This window comes from Lissotriton helveticus, chromosome 3_1 (genome assembly GCF_964261635.1).
Source record: "Lissotriton helveticus chromosome 3_1, aLisHel1.1, whole genome shotgun sequence".
In the NCBI taxonomy this organism is placed as follows: Eukaryota; Metazoa; Chordata; class Amphibia; order Caudata; family Salamandridae; genus Lissotriton; species Lissotriton helveticus.
The window spans coordinates 234,827,408-234,845,032 of NC_136061.1; the positions used below are offsets into that span (position 1 = coordinate 234,827,408).

Genomic DNA, 17,625 nt, shown 5'->3' on the forward strand with positions numbered 1-17,625 from the left:
ATGTCTTGAATCTTCTCCTGGAAGAAAGCTGAGAGGTTTTCACAAAGTGTGGCAGAGGAGACAATGTTACTTTTCAGTGCCTCTGGTTTCAGGAAACCCTGCACAATTTAAAACATTTCTTTAGAAGAGTTGTCAGCCGATTTTATTTGACTAGTGATATATTCTTTAATCACATTACGTTTTATTTTGTGAAACTGTTTTATTGCCTTTCTATATGTGTTTTTGGCTTTGGAGTCGTAGGCAAGACGCCAGATCTGTTCAAGTTTTTTACATCGGCTCTTTTCTGCTTGAAGTGCAGGTGTGAACCAAGGGGCTGACGGTGTATTTTTGGCCCGTTTCATTGATTTCATGGGAGTTATTTGATCAAGGGCCGCTGTGACCCATTGATAAAGATTTACAGCGTCACTATTCGGGTCTCCAATGAATAGCAAGAGAGTGTTTATTAATATAGGTCCTAATACTTCAGGGCTGACTTTCTAACAATTCCTTTTCATATCATGTTCAATTGTTTTTGCATGAAAGTTAATGGAGGTGGTTAGATAGAATGGAATAAGATAATGGTCTGACCATAGGAGGGGGGATGGGATCTTCGGTTATTAAATTGGGGATATTAGTGCAAATAAGGTCTAAGATGTGACCAGCCTTGTGTGCGGGCTTAAGTACTCGTTGTTTAAGGTTCAGACCAATTAGCATCTCTGTAAGTTGGGTAGCTATGGGACATGTATCATTGTCCATATGGATATTGACATCTCCTAATGCTAAAAAGTTGGTATATTTTAATGACAGGTCCACGATCTGCTCGCAGATTTCCCATAGCTCGGCAGGCTTGGAGGTTGGTGGCCTGTAAATCAGCAGTCCTGCAATGGAGAGGTTAGGGGAGATTGTGATATTAAAGGATAGTGCTTCTATCAGGTCAGTATGTTCGACCCTTCTGTGTGAGATCTCCCAGTCCTTCCTGATAATAACCGCAAATCTACCTCCCACTCTATTATCTTTCCGATTCTCTAATACCATTCTATAGTTTTCTGGGATTGCCTTTGAAATGTCAGGAGTGGATCTCTTTTTCATCCATGTTTCTGTTAGAAAGATGATATACCAAGAGTTAGAGTCAAGTAGTAGCCAGATGTTATCTACGTGTTTAGGGAGAGATCTGCAATTAATTAAGCAGACTTTCATTTTAAGGGTTAAACTATTGCTAGTGACAAAAGGCTCTGAAGATGTGACTTTTGCAGAGACTTTGCACTGTCTTCCCAGTACTTCTTTGTCCAATTTAAAGGACTTACAATCAAGTTCCGCCTCACAGGGCCCATCGTCAAGTGTGCAGGGGTCAAAACATGATGGCATATGGCAAGTAGTTAGGTTGTGCTCAAGAATGTGATCTTTGGATAGCATGATTTGCGCGTCTAATTGAAAATGGGCAGCGTGGCTGGCGCTGATTGCGGTCTGATCGCGGACGTGCGCAGACGGGCTTGCCTTAGGCCCGCCTATGGCGCGCCCGCTGCGCGCGTCCGCTGCGCGTCAGAGCCAGCCTTTCTCTAAAATAATATTAGCGAGGGTAAAGCCCGCCTCTGCCGTCCCCAGAAGTGCTTTCCTCTCAGGGGATGTCCAGCTATTGGTCAGGGGAAGCCCTCCACTACAATCGGCACAGACCGTGGTGGACCGGGGCAATGACCAGCTGGCAATGTGTCGTGAAGCGCCAAAAATAAGTTTCAGGTGAGTGGGTGAGTCAAAATGCGAGATTTAAGTATTTTTAAAAACAGTGCAGTGCAGTAATTCTTTTTTTTATATAATAAACTGTGCAGCTTCAGAGACAGTTATATTAGATGGCGGATAAAAGCATAGAACACTGACAGCGTAGCTGTCGCCTCACCATAAGCGCGCGTCGGGGGTCAGTGTTCCTCTGCCCAAGATCAACTAAGTCACATCGGAGGCCCAAGCCGCGAGGAGAGTGAGATCGTACCCCCAGGTAACACTCAGCGAGCGTGCATGTATCGCGCCTGGGGAGGGGTGCGGGCTATGAGAGAAACACTCTCAGCCTTTCCCATCTTTGCAGCGCGAGCCTCCACTCAAGTTCGTATCGCTGCCCGTACTTGCTGAGGAGTGGCAGTACCAGGGCTGGAGTGTCGAGCTGCCCTTTGTTTTCCACCATACCTGGGGTGGAGGGCATATTTTGGCAGTAGCTGACCGCGAATTAGTAAGAGTGGCATAGAGACCGTCCTGAGCACTGTGATCGGTGCCGAGTACATTATTGTTGGCAATACGAACTGCCTGATTGTTGCAATATGCATTGCATTATTTTTGCATTACAAACTGCCTGCTGATTGTTGCATTACACATTGCATTATTTTTGCATTACGTACTGCCTGATTGTTGCATTACGGATTGCATTATTTTTGCATTATGAACTGCCTGATTATTGCATTATTTTTGCATTACGAACTGCCTGATTGTTGCATTACGAATTGCATTATTTTTGCATAACGAACTGCCTGATTATTGCATTACGTATTGCATTATTTTTGCATAACAAACTGCCTGATTATTGCATTACGTATTGCATTATTTTTGCATTACTAACTGCCTGATTGTTTCATTACGAACTGCAGAGCATGCATTAGGACTGCATTGGATCATTGAGAATTGCTCATTAATACTGCAAGAACCTACTAGGGCTTGTTGGCCTAATAACCGGCAAGGTGAAATATTACAAATACGCATATGTTGGATTTTTATCACGTGGTCTCATCATATATCTCTTTTTATAAACATATAATTGTTTCTTTTTATGAAACTCGTGTGGAGTCCGATGTGGTGTCATCATTGGGTTACTGAGAGCATGGTTGCAAATACTTTATGTAAATGTAAATGTAAATGTAGTATACTTGTAAAGCGCACAGCTGCCCCAGCAACGGGGCGTCCCGGCGCTGTATAACTCTGGGGAACCCGTCCTGGCTTTCCCTGTGGGATGGTCCCTTGCTGGGAGTCCCCAAGGTGGAGCCAGGCATCCCCGGAATTGGTGGGGCCGTTGCGGAGATTAGGCAAGCTAATGCCCAGAGTTGCCGAGTGGAACCCCTGATTATAGTAAGCACCGAAGCGAGAATTATCGAGTCTGCTGACCAAGGTCCACGACCCTGCCACGTCGGGAATTGAACCCTGGTCCCGGGCTGACTTCTGCTCTCAGGCCTGCCGCCTCTAACCAGTGAGCCACACTACTCCACACATTTACACATTTGCTTGGATATAAGCCTTGCTGCTCATGCCAGGCTACCGAGGGGGTGAGCACGGGCTATCTGAGAAGGCGTTCTTCCTTTCCCTGACTTAGAAGCAAGGGTCCCTATTTGACTAAGGTACCTACCTCAGCCAACTAGAGACCCCCAGTTCTAACAAATAGCATGGAGTCTTTCATGCTCAAAGACTAAAGCTCTACATTTTAAATTAGGTACTCTATGAAACTGGAAACCAATGAGGTAGTCTCCTCCCTTTTGAAGACATCATCATATTTAAGCAATGCAGTGGCCAGCCAAACTATGCCCGTCTAGGTCTCCAGAAAGTCTTCTTTAGAAATGTTCTCTATGCAGTGTGCTGCAGTAATTTATATGAGCAGTAACCAATTTCATACCTGAGCAGAGCATGTATCCCTCATAAAGGAAGGATGCAATGTCTTAGAATGAATTACTTGATGGTAAGGAGTCACCACCCCTTCATTCATCTAGAAATTCATAAATAAGCAGACATCGAAAGTGTTGCCTAAAGTTGTCCTTTTTTGAAATTGGTGATATTTTATCAAAAAATCAACTGGAGCTTCAGTCCAGTCATTTATTTTAATAGACCCGGAGAGGATAACACCAGTGCTTGTTTAATTAAATTGGCGGATCGCCCAGGTCTGGCTGACCACCACAAATTATAGCTGCGTATCATCTGCACAGGACTGGAGATCCAACCTAGCATTTTTATAAAATAAGGTAGGAGTGTCTTGTGCACATTAAACGTTGCTAAGAAATGTCGAGATTTCTGCCAAACACTCCAATCTACAGTTTGTTTTCACAGCCTCATGTTACTACTGTTCTCCAATTAGATAGGCGTAGAACCATTTAAAGGCTCTTTCCCCATCTCACATATTTTTATACAGCCTTAAAATCCTATATACAGAAATCGGTGCAGCATAGGCTTCCATCTGCTATTTGCATAGATTTCTCTTGTAGGAATTTGGGTTATTAGTTGAGAGAAGTAGAAGCCTCACTCAAATAAGAAACACAATTCCTTCTCAAGGTGAACCTCAGTAGTAACTAAGTTACCCTACTCAATCAATCAATCAATCAATCATTCACTTGTAGAGCGCACTACTTACCCGTGAGGGTCTCATGGCGCTGAGGGGAGGGGCTGCTGCTACTGCTCGAAGAGCCAGGTCTTGAGAAGTCTTCTGAAGGTGAGCAGGTCTTGGGTCTGCCGCAGCTGGGTCGGGAGGGTGTTCCAGGTCTTGGTGGCGAGGAAGGAGAAGGATCTGCCACTGGAGGTCGTTCGTTGGATGCGGGGGACGGCGGCGAGGGCGAGGCTGGCGAAGCAGAGCTGGCGGGTGGGGGTGTAGAAACTGAGTCTGCTGTTCAGGTAGGCTGGTCCGGTGCTGTGGAGTGCTTTGTGAGCATGGGTGAGGAGCTTTAAGGTGATCCTCTTGTTGGCGGGGAGCCAGTGCAAGTTTTTTAGGTGGGGGTAATGTGTCTGCGACGAGGGGTGTTGAGGATCAGGCAGGCGGAGGCGTTTTGGATGCGTTGCAGTCGTCGTAGCTGTTTGGTCGGGATTCCTGCGTAGAGTGCGTTGCCGTAGTCCAGCCTGCTGCTGACGAGAGCTTGGATCACTGTTCTTCTGGTTTCGGTCGGGATCCACTTGTAGATCCTGCGGAGCATGTGGAGGTTGTTGTAGCAGGAGGAGGAGATGGCGTTGACCTGTTTTGACATGGAGAGGGAGGAGTCGAGGATGAATCCTAGGTTGCGTGCGTGGTCTGTGGGTGTCGCTGCTGTTCCCAGTGTGGTCGGCCACCAGAAGTCATCCCAGGCAGAGGGGATGGGACCAAGGATGAAGACCTCCGTCTTGTCTGAGTTCAGTTTCAGTTGGCTGCTCTTCATCCACTCGGGGACGGCCTTCATTCCCTTGTGGAGGTTGGTTTTGGCGGTGTTCGGGTCCTTGGTGAGGGAGAGGATTAGCTGGGTGTCGTTGGCGTAGGATATGATGTTCAGGTCATGCTGGCGGGCTACTTGTGCGAGGGGGGCCATGTAGACGTTGAACAGGGTCGGGCTGAGGGATGAGCCCTGGGGTACGCCGCAAATGATGTCGGTGGCTTCGGATCGGAAGGGTGGGAGGCGGACTCTCTGGGTTCTGCCGGAGAGGAAGGACGTGGTCGAGTCCAGGGCCTTTTCTTGGATTCCGGCTTCTTGGAGGCGTGTCCTTAGTGTGCGGTGGCAGACCGTGTCGAAGGCAGCTGACAGGTCCAGAAGAATGAGGGCTGATGTTTTGCCGTTGTCTAGTTGGCGCCTGATGTCGTCTGTGGCAGCTATGAGGGCTGTCTCGGTGCTGTGGTTTTGTCTGAATCTGGACTGGGACGGGTCAAGGATGTTGTTGTCCTCGAGGTGGCGGGCTAGTTGCATGTTGGCGATGACCTTCGCCGGGAAAGGGAGCAGGAAGATGGGCCGGAAGTTCTTGAGGTCCTTGGGGTCCGCCTTGGGCTTCTTGAAGAGGGCGTTGATTTCAGCGTGCTTCCAGTTTTCCGGGAATGTCGCTGTCTCAAAGGAGATGTTGATGATCTTCCGTAGTTGGGGTGCGATGGTTGTGTCTGCTTTGTTGAATACGTGGTGTGGGTAGGGGTCTGACGGTGATCCTGAGTGGATGGAGTTCATGACCTTGCGTTTCTCGTCGTCGTTGACATAGGACCAGGAGGTCAGGCGGTTGGTGCAGGTGGTGTTCGTGGGGGGTGGAGTCTGTCGTCATCGGGGCGGTCAGGGTGTTGAAGCTGTCGTGGATGTCAGCGATCTTGCGATGGAAGAAGGTGGCCAGTCAGTCGCAGAGATCTTGCGAGGGCGGGATGTCGTTGGTGTTGGCGCTGGGGTTGGAGAGTTCCTTCACTATGCAGAATAGCTCTTTGCTGTTGTGTGCGTTGTTGTCCAGGCGGGCTTTGAAGGAGGATCGCTTGGCTGTTCTGATGAGTTGGTGATGTCTGCGTGGCTGTCCGGTGTGCGATCGTGGAGCCGTTTTTTCTCCAGTTTCCGGCATGTACGTTTGGAGGTCTGGAGCTCTTCGGTGAACAAGGTGGTTTCTTGCTGGTGTGGTTGTAGGAGGGTTTCTTGAGCGGGGCGAGGGTGTTGGCGCAGTCGTCGATCCACTGTCTGAGGTTGCGGACGGCGCCGTCTGGGTCGGTGGGTGGGTTCTGGGCAAGGGTGGAGGTCAGCTGGTCTTCGGTGATTTTGTTCCAGCAGCGGCGAGGCAGCTGTTGGGTGCAGTGGTGCGTGGTTGGTTTCTTGAAGGTGAAATGGATGCATTGGTGGTCGGTCCAGTGGAGTTTGGTGGTGTGGCTGAAGGCGACGTGGGTGCTTGTGGAGAAGACGGGGTCAAGCGTGTGGCCGGTGGTGTGGGCGGGTTTGGTGACGAGTTGTTTGAGGCAGAGGTTGGCGAGGTTGTTGATCAGGGTGGCGGAGTAGGTGTCGGTGTTGTTCTCGAGGTGGAAGTTCAGGTCCCCGAGGAGGATGTAGTCCGTGGAGGTGAGTGCGTGGGTGCTGGCGAGGTCGGCGATGGAGTCGCTGAACAGAGAACGGGTTCGGGGGGTCTGTAGATGAGTGTTCCTTTGAGGGTGGTGTTGGGGTCGGTGTGGATCCGGAAGTGTAGGTGTTCAGCGGTGTTGAGGGTGTCATCAGCGTGGGTGTGGACCTGGAGGGTGGACTTGTGGACGATGGCTAAGCCTCCTCCAATTCTGTTGGTGCGATCTCTGCGAGTGATCTTGTAGCTGTCCGGGATGGCTATGGCGATGTCGGCAGCCAAGGAGTCCTTCCACCAGGTCTCGGTCAGGAAGGAAACGTCTGGGGTGGAGGTGTCGAGCAGGTCCCAGAGCTTGACGGCGTGTTTGTGTGTGGAGCGGGTATTGAAGAGTATGCAGAGAAGGTGTTGGGTCTGGCCCTTGGAGTTTTGGCGGTTCTGTCGCAGGTGAAGTTGCAGGTGTGGCAGGAGAAGGGTCCGTGGGTGCGTTTCAGGGCAGCCTGGAAGCATCGGTGATCTCGGCCGGTGTTGAGAGCATGGAGGGTGTTGGCGTCGTATCGGAGTCTGGCGTTGTGGCGTACGCGGGGTCTAGGGTTTTTGACGCTGGGCCTTTGGCGCACTAGTGGCGTGGCTGCGCAGCGGCCGCCATTTAAGGCGGGGAGGGAGGGAGGAGCAGCTGGAAGGTGGGAGCAGGGCGGCCACGGGGCGGGCAGCAGGGGGGCAGCGGCGGGAATAACGGGGTACAGAAGAAAAAAAAGGGGGGCGACGAGCTGGGCAGAGAACGAAGGCAGTAACGCTACAAAATGCACAAAATACATTGGGAAAGATGGGGACGTCCATGGTGTGAGAGTGAGAAGATGGCATCCACTATTAGTCAAGAGGGTGTTGGGATCTACATAAAATGGAGTCAGACCTTAGGAGATTTACACCAGGCCTAAATTTCACTTGTCCGCACATCCTCATAGTAGAAACCCGAATGTGTCCTTTGTCATCGCAGATTTTGCACACCTGTTTGGAAAAAAAGTTTTGTCAACGGGGCCCTATGATATTTATGTCTTTGGTTCGAATTGTCACAGACACTAGATCAATATTTATATTTATATCAGTATGTTATTCTGCTAAACTCTTAATACAGCAAAAGACTTAGCGCCCCATTACAATGCCGCCCGCCACCGTAAGGGAAAACTGGACTGACCGCCAGAGGTGTGGTGGTCCCGCAGGGCCAATTGGTATGCAACCGCCACCCTAGCGGTCTCATCCTGCATCTGTTCCATTGCGGCGGGTGGTGCTGTAAGCAGCACCCGCCTCAATGTAAAATTTGTATGTTGTGCATTGCCATGCAATGCGTGGTACCTGCCACCTTGTGCATGCCAATGAAGGGGGGGTACCATAGGTGCCCCCCTAGTGCAAACACCCACCTGTGTCCTCCTATCAGTAGTGGAATCCAAAATTTTCGAAGTTTGAGTTATTTTGTCATGATCCGTCATATAGTGAATTCAGTACTTACTTTCTGAAAATATCAGTTGACCCCAAGGTTTCTCAAAAGCCTGTGGTTGGGGCCAATGAACGTCATAGTTGCTGAATACCAAGGCTCTGTAGCCTTGATTCCACCTGATGCCTCTTAATCCATCTCCCAGACACTCCCTGCCCTGTTATCTCACTCTTGCAGGTTCTTTTTCATCCCTACTTTCTCCCTTTGTTACTGTTTTCCCCTCGTTCTCTCCCTCGTTCTCTTCCTCCTTCTTTTCCCATGTTGTAATTTTCTCTCTCTTACTCTGGATCAAACTCTGCTGAGAACGAATAAGTGCTGATCCCCAAACATGAGTGCTGGTGGGCTCCACCTGCAACTCCCTGCTTAAATGAAGCACTGAGTACATTTCCGTGATCGAATAATCAAGCACCCTGGCAAAGTGAATAAGCATGAATTTTTTTTATTTGAGTACCTTTTCAGGCACTCTTAGTAACGTTGTTCCGTTATCCCATGAAGAAGAAGCTTGCAAACGAAAACATCCATTTTAATGTCAAGTATATTTTTCAGCTCTTTGTGAGATTATATTTTCAGGTATTCAGTTTGAAATGGGGGTCTCTAGTTGGCAGTGGCTAAAACCATGTTCAAGTAGAGACCCTTGCTTCTAGTCAGGGTAATGAACATATACACCCAAGATAACCCCTGACCACTCCCTTGTTAGCTTGGCATGAGCATTCAGGTCTATATCAGAGGCAATGTGTAAAGCATTTGTACAAAAATACACACAGTTAACACAGTGAAAATACTACAAATGGACACCACACCAGTTCAGAAAAATAACCAATCTTTATCTAAATTAAATAAGAATAAAACTACAATAATCCAACATACAGAATCAAAGATATCACTTCTTGAATCTTTAAGCAATTCTGTCCATAGAACTCTATAAATTTGTTAATTTTAGCACAATGTACCTTTAATGCATCCAAATCCAGGACAAAAAACCACCACAATGGAGGGAGGAGTTGGAAAACCCACCCGATGTATTGATTCATGAGTCCCAGGAGAATAGAGGTGTTGATTCTGCTGTACAAAGGAGAAGTGTTGCGTTAATTCCTTACTGCGAGGAGAAGTGATGTTTCGAATTTGGAAAGCGATTCCTTACTGCGGAGCGAGGTCATGGAAACTTGACGCACGAGTGCGCTGGGTCAATGCAGCACAAAACAGGCCCTTTGTCGATTCCCACAGCCAGGGGCAGGTGATGCATCAATTCCTTCAGCTGCACAGCAGGGTCTGCGTCAAAGTCGGAGCTGGAGTCTCAGACGTTGGAGATGACATGGTGCTCTGGAGTCAGGCTGCGGTGCTTCTTCCAGCCACGAACAGGCACTGCACCGATTTTGTGCGGCTGCACCGTGGCAATGTGATGGTTTTTCAACCGCACTGCGAACTTGCGGCGGGAAAATCGCGCTGAAGGGCGATGCATGGGTTTTCAGCTCTTGAAGCACTTGAACACCCTGAAAGGACCCAGAACTGGAGTTGGCACAACTTGGCAGGTCAGAACTCCCAGCAGAGGAGTTCAGGCATGCTGCAGATGAAGTCTTTGATGGCCCTGAGACTTCCAACAGGAGGCAAGCAAACACATGCCCTTGGATAACTTGGATAGTAGGATTCCAGAAATCAAAGTCCAGTTATTTCACTGCTTACAGACATAAGCAACCACTGCAGGCCAACCCAGCAAAGCAACACAGCAGAGGGGCAGTACACCTCCCACAGCTTCTCCAGCTCATCATCTTGGCAGGCGTTTTAAAAATGTGTGGCTACAGGTCCAATACTTTAAAAAAAAAAACATTTTTAAAGTGAACCTTTATTGACCACATGTAGCAGAACACAGCCGGATGCCTACATCCCATCGGGCCGGCACAACATTATTCAAACTGCAATGGAAAGGATGTTAGAAAGATGTAAACACAGCGATCCGCCTACAACCCAGTGGGCCGGCCACGTTAAGGAAGCACTCATATCAGGCAGTGGTCAATGCCTACAGGTCCAATACTTATACGCCTTTTCACCTTTGAAGTAGGCATACTTTAAAGGAAAGTCTTTGCAGTTCACAAGATCCTCCCATGCCCTGACCTGGCTCCAGACACACTACAGGGGTGTAGAGGCAGCATTGTAAGAGGACAGGCACAACATTATTCAGGCGTCAGCGGCAACTCCTCCCACCACTCTAGCTCAGGAAGACCCATCAACCTGGTGATAGGCCATCAAGATATGCAGGGCACATGTCAGCCCCCTTTGTGTGTCTGTTTGGAGTGAATGCTGAAACAGCCCCCATCAGTCTAAACTAGATGTTGATTCCACAGACAGGCAGAGAGACAGAATGGTAAAGCAAGAAAATGGCCACTTTCTAAAAGTGTCATTTTCAAACACACAATTTAAAAAACAACTTCACAAAAAGATGTTTTTCTAAATTCTGAGCTCAGAGATCCCAAACTCCAATTCTGTATCTCTTCCCAATTGAAAATTGCACTTGTAAGATATTACAAAGCAGCTCCATTGATAACCTACGAGACAGAAAGCCCTTGCAATAGTGAAAACAAATTTAGCATTATTCCACTCTCAGGACATGTAAAACGCACCAGTGCATGTCCTACCTTTCACATACACTGCATCCTGCCCAGGGGCTACCTTAGGCCTACTGTAGGGGGCCTTACATGTAGTAAAAGGGAGGGGTTGGGCCTGGCAAGTGGGTGCAATTGCCAGGTCAACATGGCAGTTTAAAACTGCACTGGCAGACACTGCAGTGGCAGGCCTGAGACATGGTTACAAGGATACTCATGTGGCTGGCAGTATCAGTGCTGTAGGCCCACTAGTGGCATTTGATTTACAGGCCCTGGGCACACACAATGCACTTTATTTGGGACTTACTAGTAAATCAAATATGCCAATCATGGATAGCAAATCATAACAACAATTTAACCAGGGAACACTTGCACTTTAGCACTGATCAGCAGTGGTAAAGTGTCCAGAGTACAAAATCCAGCAAAAACGAAGTCCAGCGTACTGCCAACAATACAGGAGGTAGAGGCAAAAAGACTGGGGAAACCACAGCAAGGACTAACATATCCAAAACATCAAGCGCCATTGCAAAAGACATCGCACTGTAGGTTATCAGTGCACAAAATCCTACAGTGACGCCACAGTACTTATCTTTGTGACAGATAACAAAAATGAGCACACAGAGTTAACAAAAATGAGCACACAGAGTTTTGAAAAAATTAACTATAGTCCATGCTATTTTTCTTCATTGGTGTATGTTGTAACTAGGCATGTTATCATTTTATACAGCAAAATGGATTTTAATAACTTACAAATGAAAAGCGCTTTTGCTGCTGAAATACAAAATGTATTATTTGGCAGTCGGATAACAACAACACAGATTTTTAGTTGACAGATTGTTTCCTGGCACAGACATGTTGAATATTTAATAGAGCTGAATATGTTAAAATGTTCTTTTGCAGCGCAGCAATGTTATTGGTTTCTAGGGACATTAGCTCGGGGCCAGGCGATAAACCAGGCTGTATTTCAATTTAACCACATGGGACCTTTATCAGGGTAAAAGGAAGGCCCACTTATAATGTCATGTGGTGACTATTAACTCACTATCATACACATAGGCCCCTTCAAGGAAGCAAGGACAGCTAGAGTAGTAGTCTTAGGGTCTTCTTCAACATTTCACATTAATATAATGTGCCACTCTTCCCGGCACCACCACCAGCTTAGGTTAACGCCTCAACCGCAGCGGTTTTTCTGCCGCGGTGTGGGTGTTTTAAAGGGTGGGCGGGGCTCCGTTGGCTGTCGGCAGCACTGGGGAGGGAGTGCTCCCATCGGCCAACGGCCGACGGGAGCACGGAAGGGGTTAATATTTTATTGGACATACTAATATTTGGTAGCTCTGATTAGACACAACTTGGTCGTTTGTGGTGGCCACAGCTACATATTTTGTCCAGCAGGATTGAAGCGTCTCTGCACCAAACACTTAGTGACCCCATCACCATCAAAGCACTTTCGGCCTCCCCAGGATATGTATCTTTATACATGCAGCAATACAGTACAATGTTTGTATATATCATTAGGCACACAGGAATTATAGGCGGGGGCCTTTCTGCATGCTTGTATTGTTTAGTCCTGGTTGCCCACTTTCTTCATGTTCATGAATGCCATGTATTGATTGCTGTCTTGGCCTTATCTGCACGGTGCTTTCTTTATTTTTAGGTCCTGGATGATCCAGCAGAAGACAACCTCTATATGGGTATGTGTTTGATTGTTTTTATCTCCTAGCACAACTATGGCATCCTAGTGCAAACTATTGCAATGTTAATAGTGGCTAAAGTAAAGTCTCAGAAACCGTGTGCATAAAGAAGTGGAGTGCCAGTGATAAGTAAGGGAGGAAGTAAAATAAAGTGTGGTTAGTACACACTCCCCCCTAGGGTTCTTACAAGGTGTATTTCCCCTCTCCTCACTTCTTCTCTCATTGATTCTTGTCCTGCTCCTTGTACACTACTTCTCTCCTCTTCCCTTGCTTGTATCCATCCGCTGTCTGGCTAATATAGACTTCACCTGACTCTCACCATGTCACAATTACTCATCTTGTATCAATATTATTCACTTATCACCATACCATGTGAGTTCGGTTGGGCTATGAAGAATGTGTTTTATCATGCTATGGATAACTTTTCTACCCTCCACTCTCCCTCCTGAGCATATTTAACTAATTGCTGCTATCACTGTTATCTCATGTAACTAATTATTTCTTATGTATTGTGATCTAAAGCCTTCATGGAATGGTCCTGTTATGTATAACTGCATGAATCATTCAAATAAACTACATTCATAATATAAAACTATGATATATGCATGTATGGCTTATGCCCCCATTAATCACCACAGTACGCCTTGAGTGAATACATGTTTTTAGGTGAAATTATGTTAAATCACCTGGGATCTACGCTGATGTCATAAACATAGAGTGCATACTAAAATACTATATAATGAGATTATATTTCAGCTGTGCGAATTCTTTGCAGTGTGTAACTTACCATTCTGCTCCTTAAATTACATCCTATATCAGTGTCCAATGCAAATACAAAACTTTCGCTGCTTGGGTGATACTCTGCAAAAGTTGAACAATACAAAATGGTGGTAAAAAAAATGATATAACAACTGAACTGGAACCAGTGGTTTATTTTTCCCCAGTGAATGATTTTCAAGCTGTTCGATGGACACACATAGTGTTGATAAGTTGTTCTCTTTCTTGCGTGCTCCTGGTTGCAAATAGTTGCCTCAGTGAACAATGTCAGCTGTCACTGAGAACAGCGTGTGTAATTGGGTACCATTATTTGTATTTATTCATTAGTTGTACATAGCGCTGCAGCAACACAGAGAGTATTTGAGCAAAAATAGGCTGAAACAAACACAGGTAATGGGTGCCTTACACCTAGCTCTGTTGGAACAGAAAGGAGCTTTTGGATAAGTAATGCCAGCACTCTCTGCCACCACATGCAGCTGTTCATTTATTGTTTCTGGGCACTGTCCTGGAGATAGTAATAAAATGAATACATTTGAAATTGCTCTAGCCACACCGCTTGTTATATTGTCAAAACCTCCAGCCGATACAATAATCACCATTCCGATGACAACTTTTTTGTGGAGACTTCTCCTACAACCTGCTAAAAGTGGTGACTTTAATAATTATGAGTTTATAGTAGGGGGTTCGCAGAATTTGGGTAATTTGTTTTCGTGGAGTTAGTGAAATTTCTGAAATGTTTTGTTAAATTACATGTAATTACATGAAATGCAAATTAGGCATTTAGTGTTATATTTTAGTGGAAAATGCATCCTCAAATCCATTTAATACACAAGGACAGATTTACTTTAAAAATATCTCCAAATTACAGCAACAGTGTTCTGGTCAGTTGCATTGTTACTACGCTAAAATGTTGCTGAGAAAGCGGGTTCATTTCTCAATGTGGCATAGTTGCAAAATTTTGGAATTTTGTGTAACAAGCCTAACGTGTAATTTCCAAAGTTAGGGAATTTTGGCTGGCATAAGTGAAATTTTGCCCAGGCCTATTTCACAGAAGTGCCACACACTTAAATTAAGTGCCACACAGATATAATAACAATATTTATTCAAGACTAGCTTTAGGTAAAATTAAGTTTTTTAATATAGTGCGTAGTGTACTTTTTAAAAATACTTTACGTTTTTTTCAGGAGGACACAATTTTTCCAGATTAATACAGACAGAAAGCTATCTATTTTCCTGTCTGTATTTATTTTTAAATACATAAAAATACATAAAATAGGTATTCTTGAAATAATCTCACTAATGCCACTGAAGAATGGCAAGTCAGTAGGTGTACAGATTGACAGAGAGGGGAGTTAAAAAAAAAGAAAAAAGTGCAGATATACAGCTATTCCTAGTTGGGAGCAATATTTTCTGGTAAGATTCTGATTTAATATGTCCCATCTGCTGGTCTCCTGCCCATCAACAGCTCACTGTGATAATGATCTCGCTGTATGTCCGTGTCATTTGAACTGGGCACAGTCGCAGGCACACGTTTTCTTTGTTTGCGGACTGTATACCAAACCCAGATGTTTGCTCTGGATTTGAAATATTAGGCAGTGTCGACCTACCCTGTTGTAGCCTCTGTTGTTGCAAGCTGAGCTAGTGTGTCACACAATTTACAGGTACATCGCAGATTCTGTTAGATTGAGTAAGATTGTGGGGAAATACATTATTTTCGTACTTACCCTATCTAAGCTGTCCCAGGGGAATTTTAATTGTTATTTTATTGCATGTACAACAATTTGTTGCGGTTGTGTAGCCGATTAGAGGCATTTATATATTACCTATACATTAAACTATGCAGTGATGAGCTATTAGTATTTTAAAGCAGAAGCACTTTATTATTATGGCCGGACCTTGGGTTTTTTACCGTGTAACTATGCAGTCATTTCTAAGCATGTATAGAAAGGTCATTGCAATGCACATGCACTTTCTTGAGTTTAAAAGTACTGTAGCAGAATTGCGCCACTGAGACTAAAATATGCTGTTATTTTAAACAGTTTATACGGCACTGTAAAAGCACACCCCACTTTGATGTTATCGCTCTATGTTGCTTCTAATGAGTGACTGATTACTATGAATTTATGAGTAGAGATGGAACATTAGTAGCCATGGCATCCCTAGCGCGGGGGATAAATGTTGTTATTGTTTTACAATCTGTATAAATTGAACATGTGTGCATCTTTTTTGGTTTACTTTTAACTGAATAAAGAATATTTACTTACTTACTGCTGTCAAGGCTGTTCAACAATGCAAATGTTTTCACTGGACTGCACTGTATATAGCTACAGCTGGTGGACATTCAAATATGAGCATACATTATTAGGTTGAATACATGTGGAACTATACCCACCGCAGCTTTATATAAACACTAAACACAAAATAAAGTGAATAAGTACAGGACGAATGAACAAACAATAAATATGGATAGAGACAAACAGAACTGTTCAGAAAATAAATACCATAACATCAGGAACCCTAACTATACCTTATTGATAATATAAAATATAAATTTAAGTGTAAATGTTGTAAAACCTTGTTACTAAATGATCCAAGGTAAATTTGCACACACAAAAACCTTAAATGGCTTTCTTTAAAATAACTACTTTAAGCAAAATATTCTACTAGGTCATAAAACAAGAAAACCAAAAATAACTGGCTGGTGTCAGTGAATAGGAAGTGGCAAGGAAACCGGGGACCTGGACCAAAGTTGTCCAAAATGAATGCTGACATTGGAAACATCAGTGAGCAGCAGCAGTCAGTGGATCACAGTGAAACATATACCAGTGTTTTTAAGGAAAAGCACATAACAAATTGAAATCAAAGGAAAGTGGCTGCTTGCGTAATTTCTTTTATTGCAGTGGATATAGAGAGCTGTTCTGCTAGAGTTGGGGCCTCCATAGTAATGGCCCTATTCTGACATCATTTAATTGCACCGACAGGAGGCCGCCCTGTAATCACTGGACATGGAAAGGTCAGGTGAAACAACATGTAGTCTGCTCTGCACTTGTTCATTGTTCCCTCTGCTGCATGATACAAGGAAGTATTATGTGCCATTATAGCAAATTGCTGTGAAGAAAAAATAAATGCTCCATTCACCTGGGCGTTCAAAGAGGCCTTGCATTGCATTGTGCATGGAGGATGGGGGCCGGACGCTGCCTTTCATGGCAGTGATAAGCCAGTCCGAGCTGTAGTCATTAAAAGCAACATTGTAGCCAAAGGCAATTGAAAGGAAGAATGAGTGAGGAAGTGGAGATAAAAAGCTGTCCCACAAATTCCAAAGACTCACACAATGAAATACAAAGACTATGCTGTGCACATATGTTACTTCACCAGTACTTCCTTCTTTCTAATACGTCAGTTCCATAAATGGCGGCGTTCCATGCCGCTCCCACAGCCTAGAGAATACATTCATACATGGGTCCCTGGCACATGAACATCTTCAATAGTGTGGGGGTTTGTTATCGTGAAAAACGGCAAGCTAATCGGGGGGGGCTACACATGCCGGGGCAGCACGCGCTGATGAACACAGAGTGATACATAGTGTGTAGGTGCTTCCGAGGCTTCCTCTCTTGGGACGAGCAACTAGACTGCTACATCCCATCCCAAATTGTTTTTTCTCAAACAAGTAACAGAAGGTAGGTTTTCACCATACATAGTCAGCTAGTCTCTTACTAGGCCGAGGATTCCGCCTGTGATCGTACGGATGTCGGCGGCCTTCTTGTTCTTGCTGGTGACTTGTCGGTTCTTGATCGTTAACAGTGTCCTCGAGACCGGTGTCTTCTCTAGATGGTGACTTTACTGGACTTTGAGGTGGAGTATCACCAGAGGTGCATTCAGCCTCAGCCAGTTGCAACTCGGCAGCTCTGGACTGTCCTATGCCTCGGGCTGTTCTGACTGGACACGGAACTCTTTTGAACCATAAAATGTTTCTCGTTACGGTTTCGCCATCTCTTTCTGCAGTGACTGCGGTTCCGTTGGTTGACTTTACGGTCCACAGCCCGGGTTCATATGGAGTTCGGAGCTTCCCTCCGCTCAACCGACTCCGTTGCAACACGGAACACCCAGGCGTCACTACACGGACTTTCGCTCGCCGTCGATGACTTGCCTTATCGTTGGTCTTCTGTCGTTTTGCTTGGGCACCCGCGGGGTCATATGGTTCCTGCCACCAGTTGTCAGCCATGGGTAGCATGTCTCATGAGGTCCGGTCAGCATCAGTGACCATGGGGACCCTTGGGTGGTACAGTGGGGCGTGCTGCAGTATTCTCTCAGAAACCGTTGTAGAGCAGCT

The 17,625-nt window shown here is 45.7% G+C and overlaps 1 protein-coding gene across 3 annotated transcripts in view; it reads left to right on the forward strand.

Annotated features, from left to right (window-relative positions):
* CAMKK1 (calcium/calmodulin dependent protein kinase kinase 1) overlaps positions 1–17,625 on the forward strand; it is a 1,207,414-nt gene that overhangs the window by 613,309 nt on the left and 576,480 nt on the right. For all 3 annotated transcript variants that reach the window (XM_078679690.1, XM_078679692.1, XM_078679691.1), the window contains one exon: positions 12,482–12,518. In XM_078679690.1, coding sequence (XP_078535816.1) covers positions 12,482–12,518 — 37 coding nt within the window. The remainder of the gene's footprint in view (positions 1–12,481; positions 12,519–17,625) is intronic.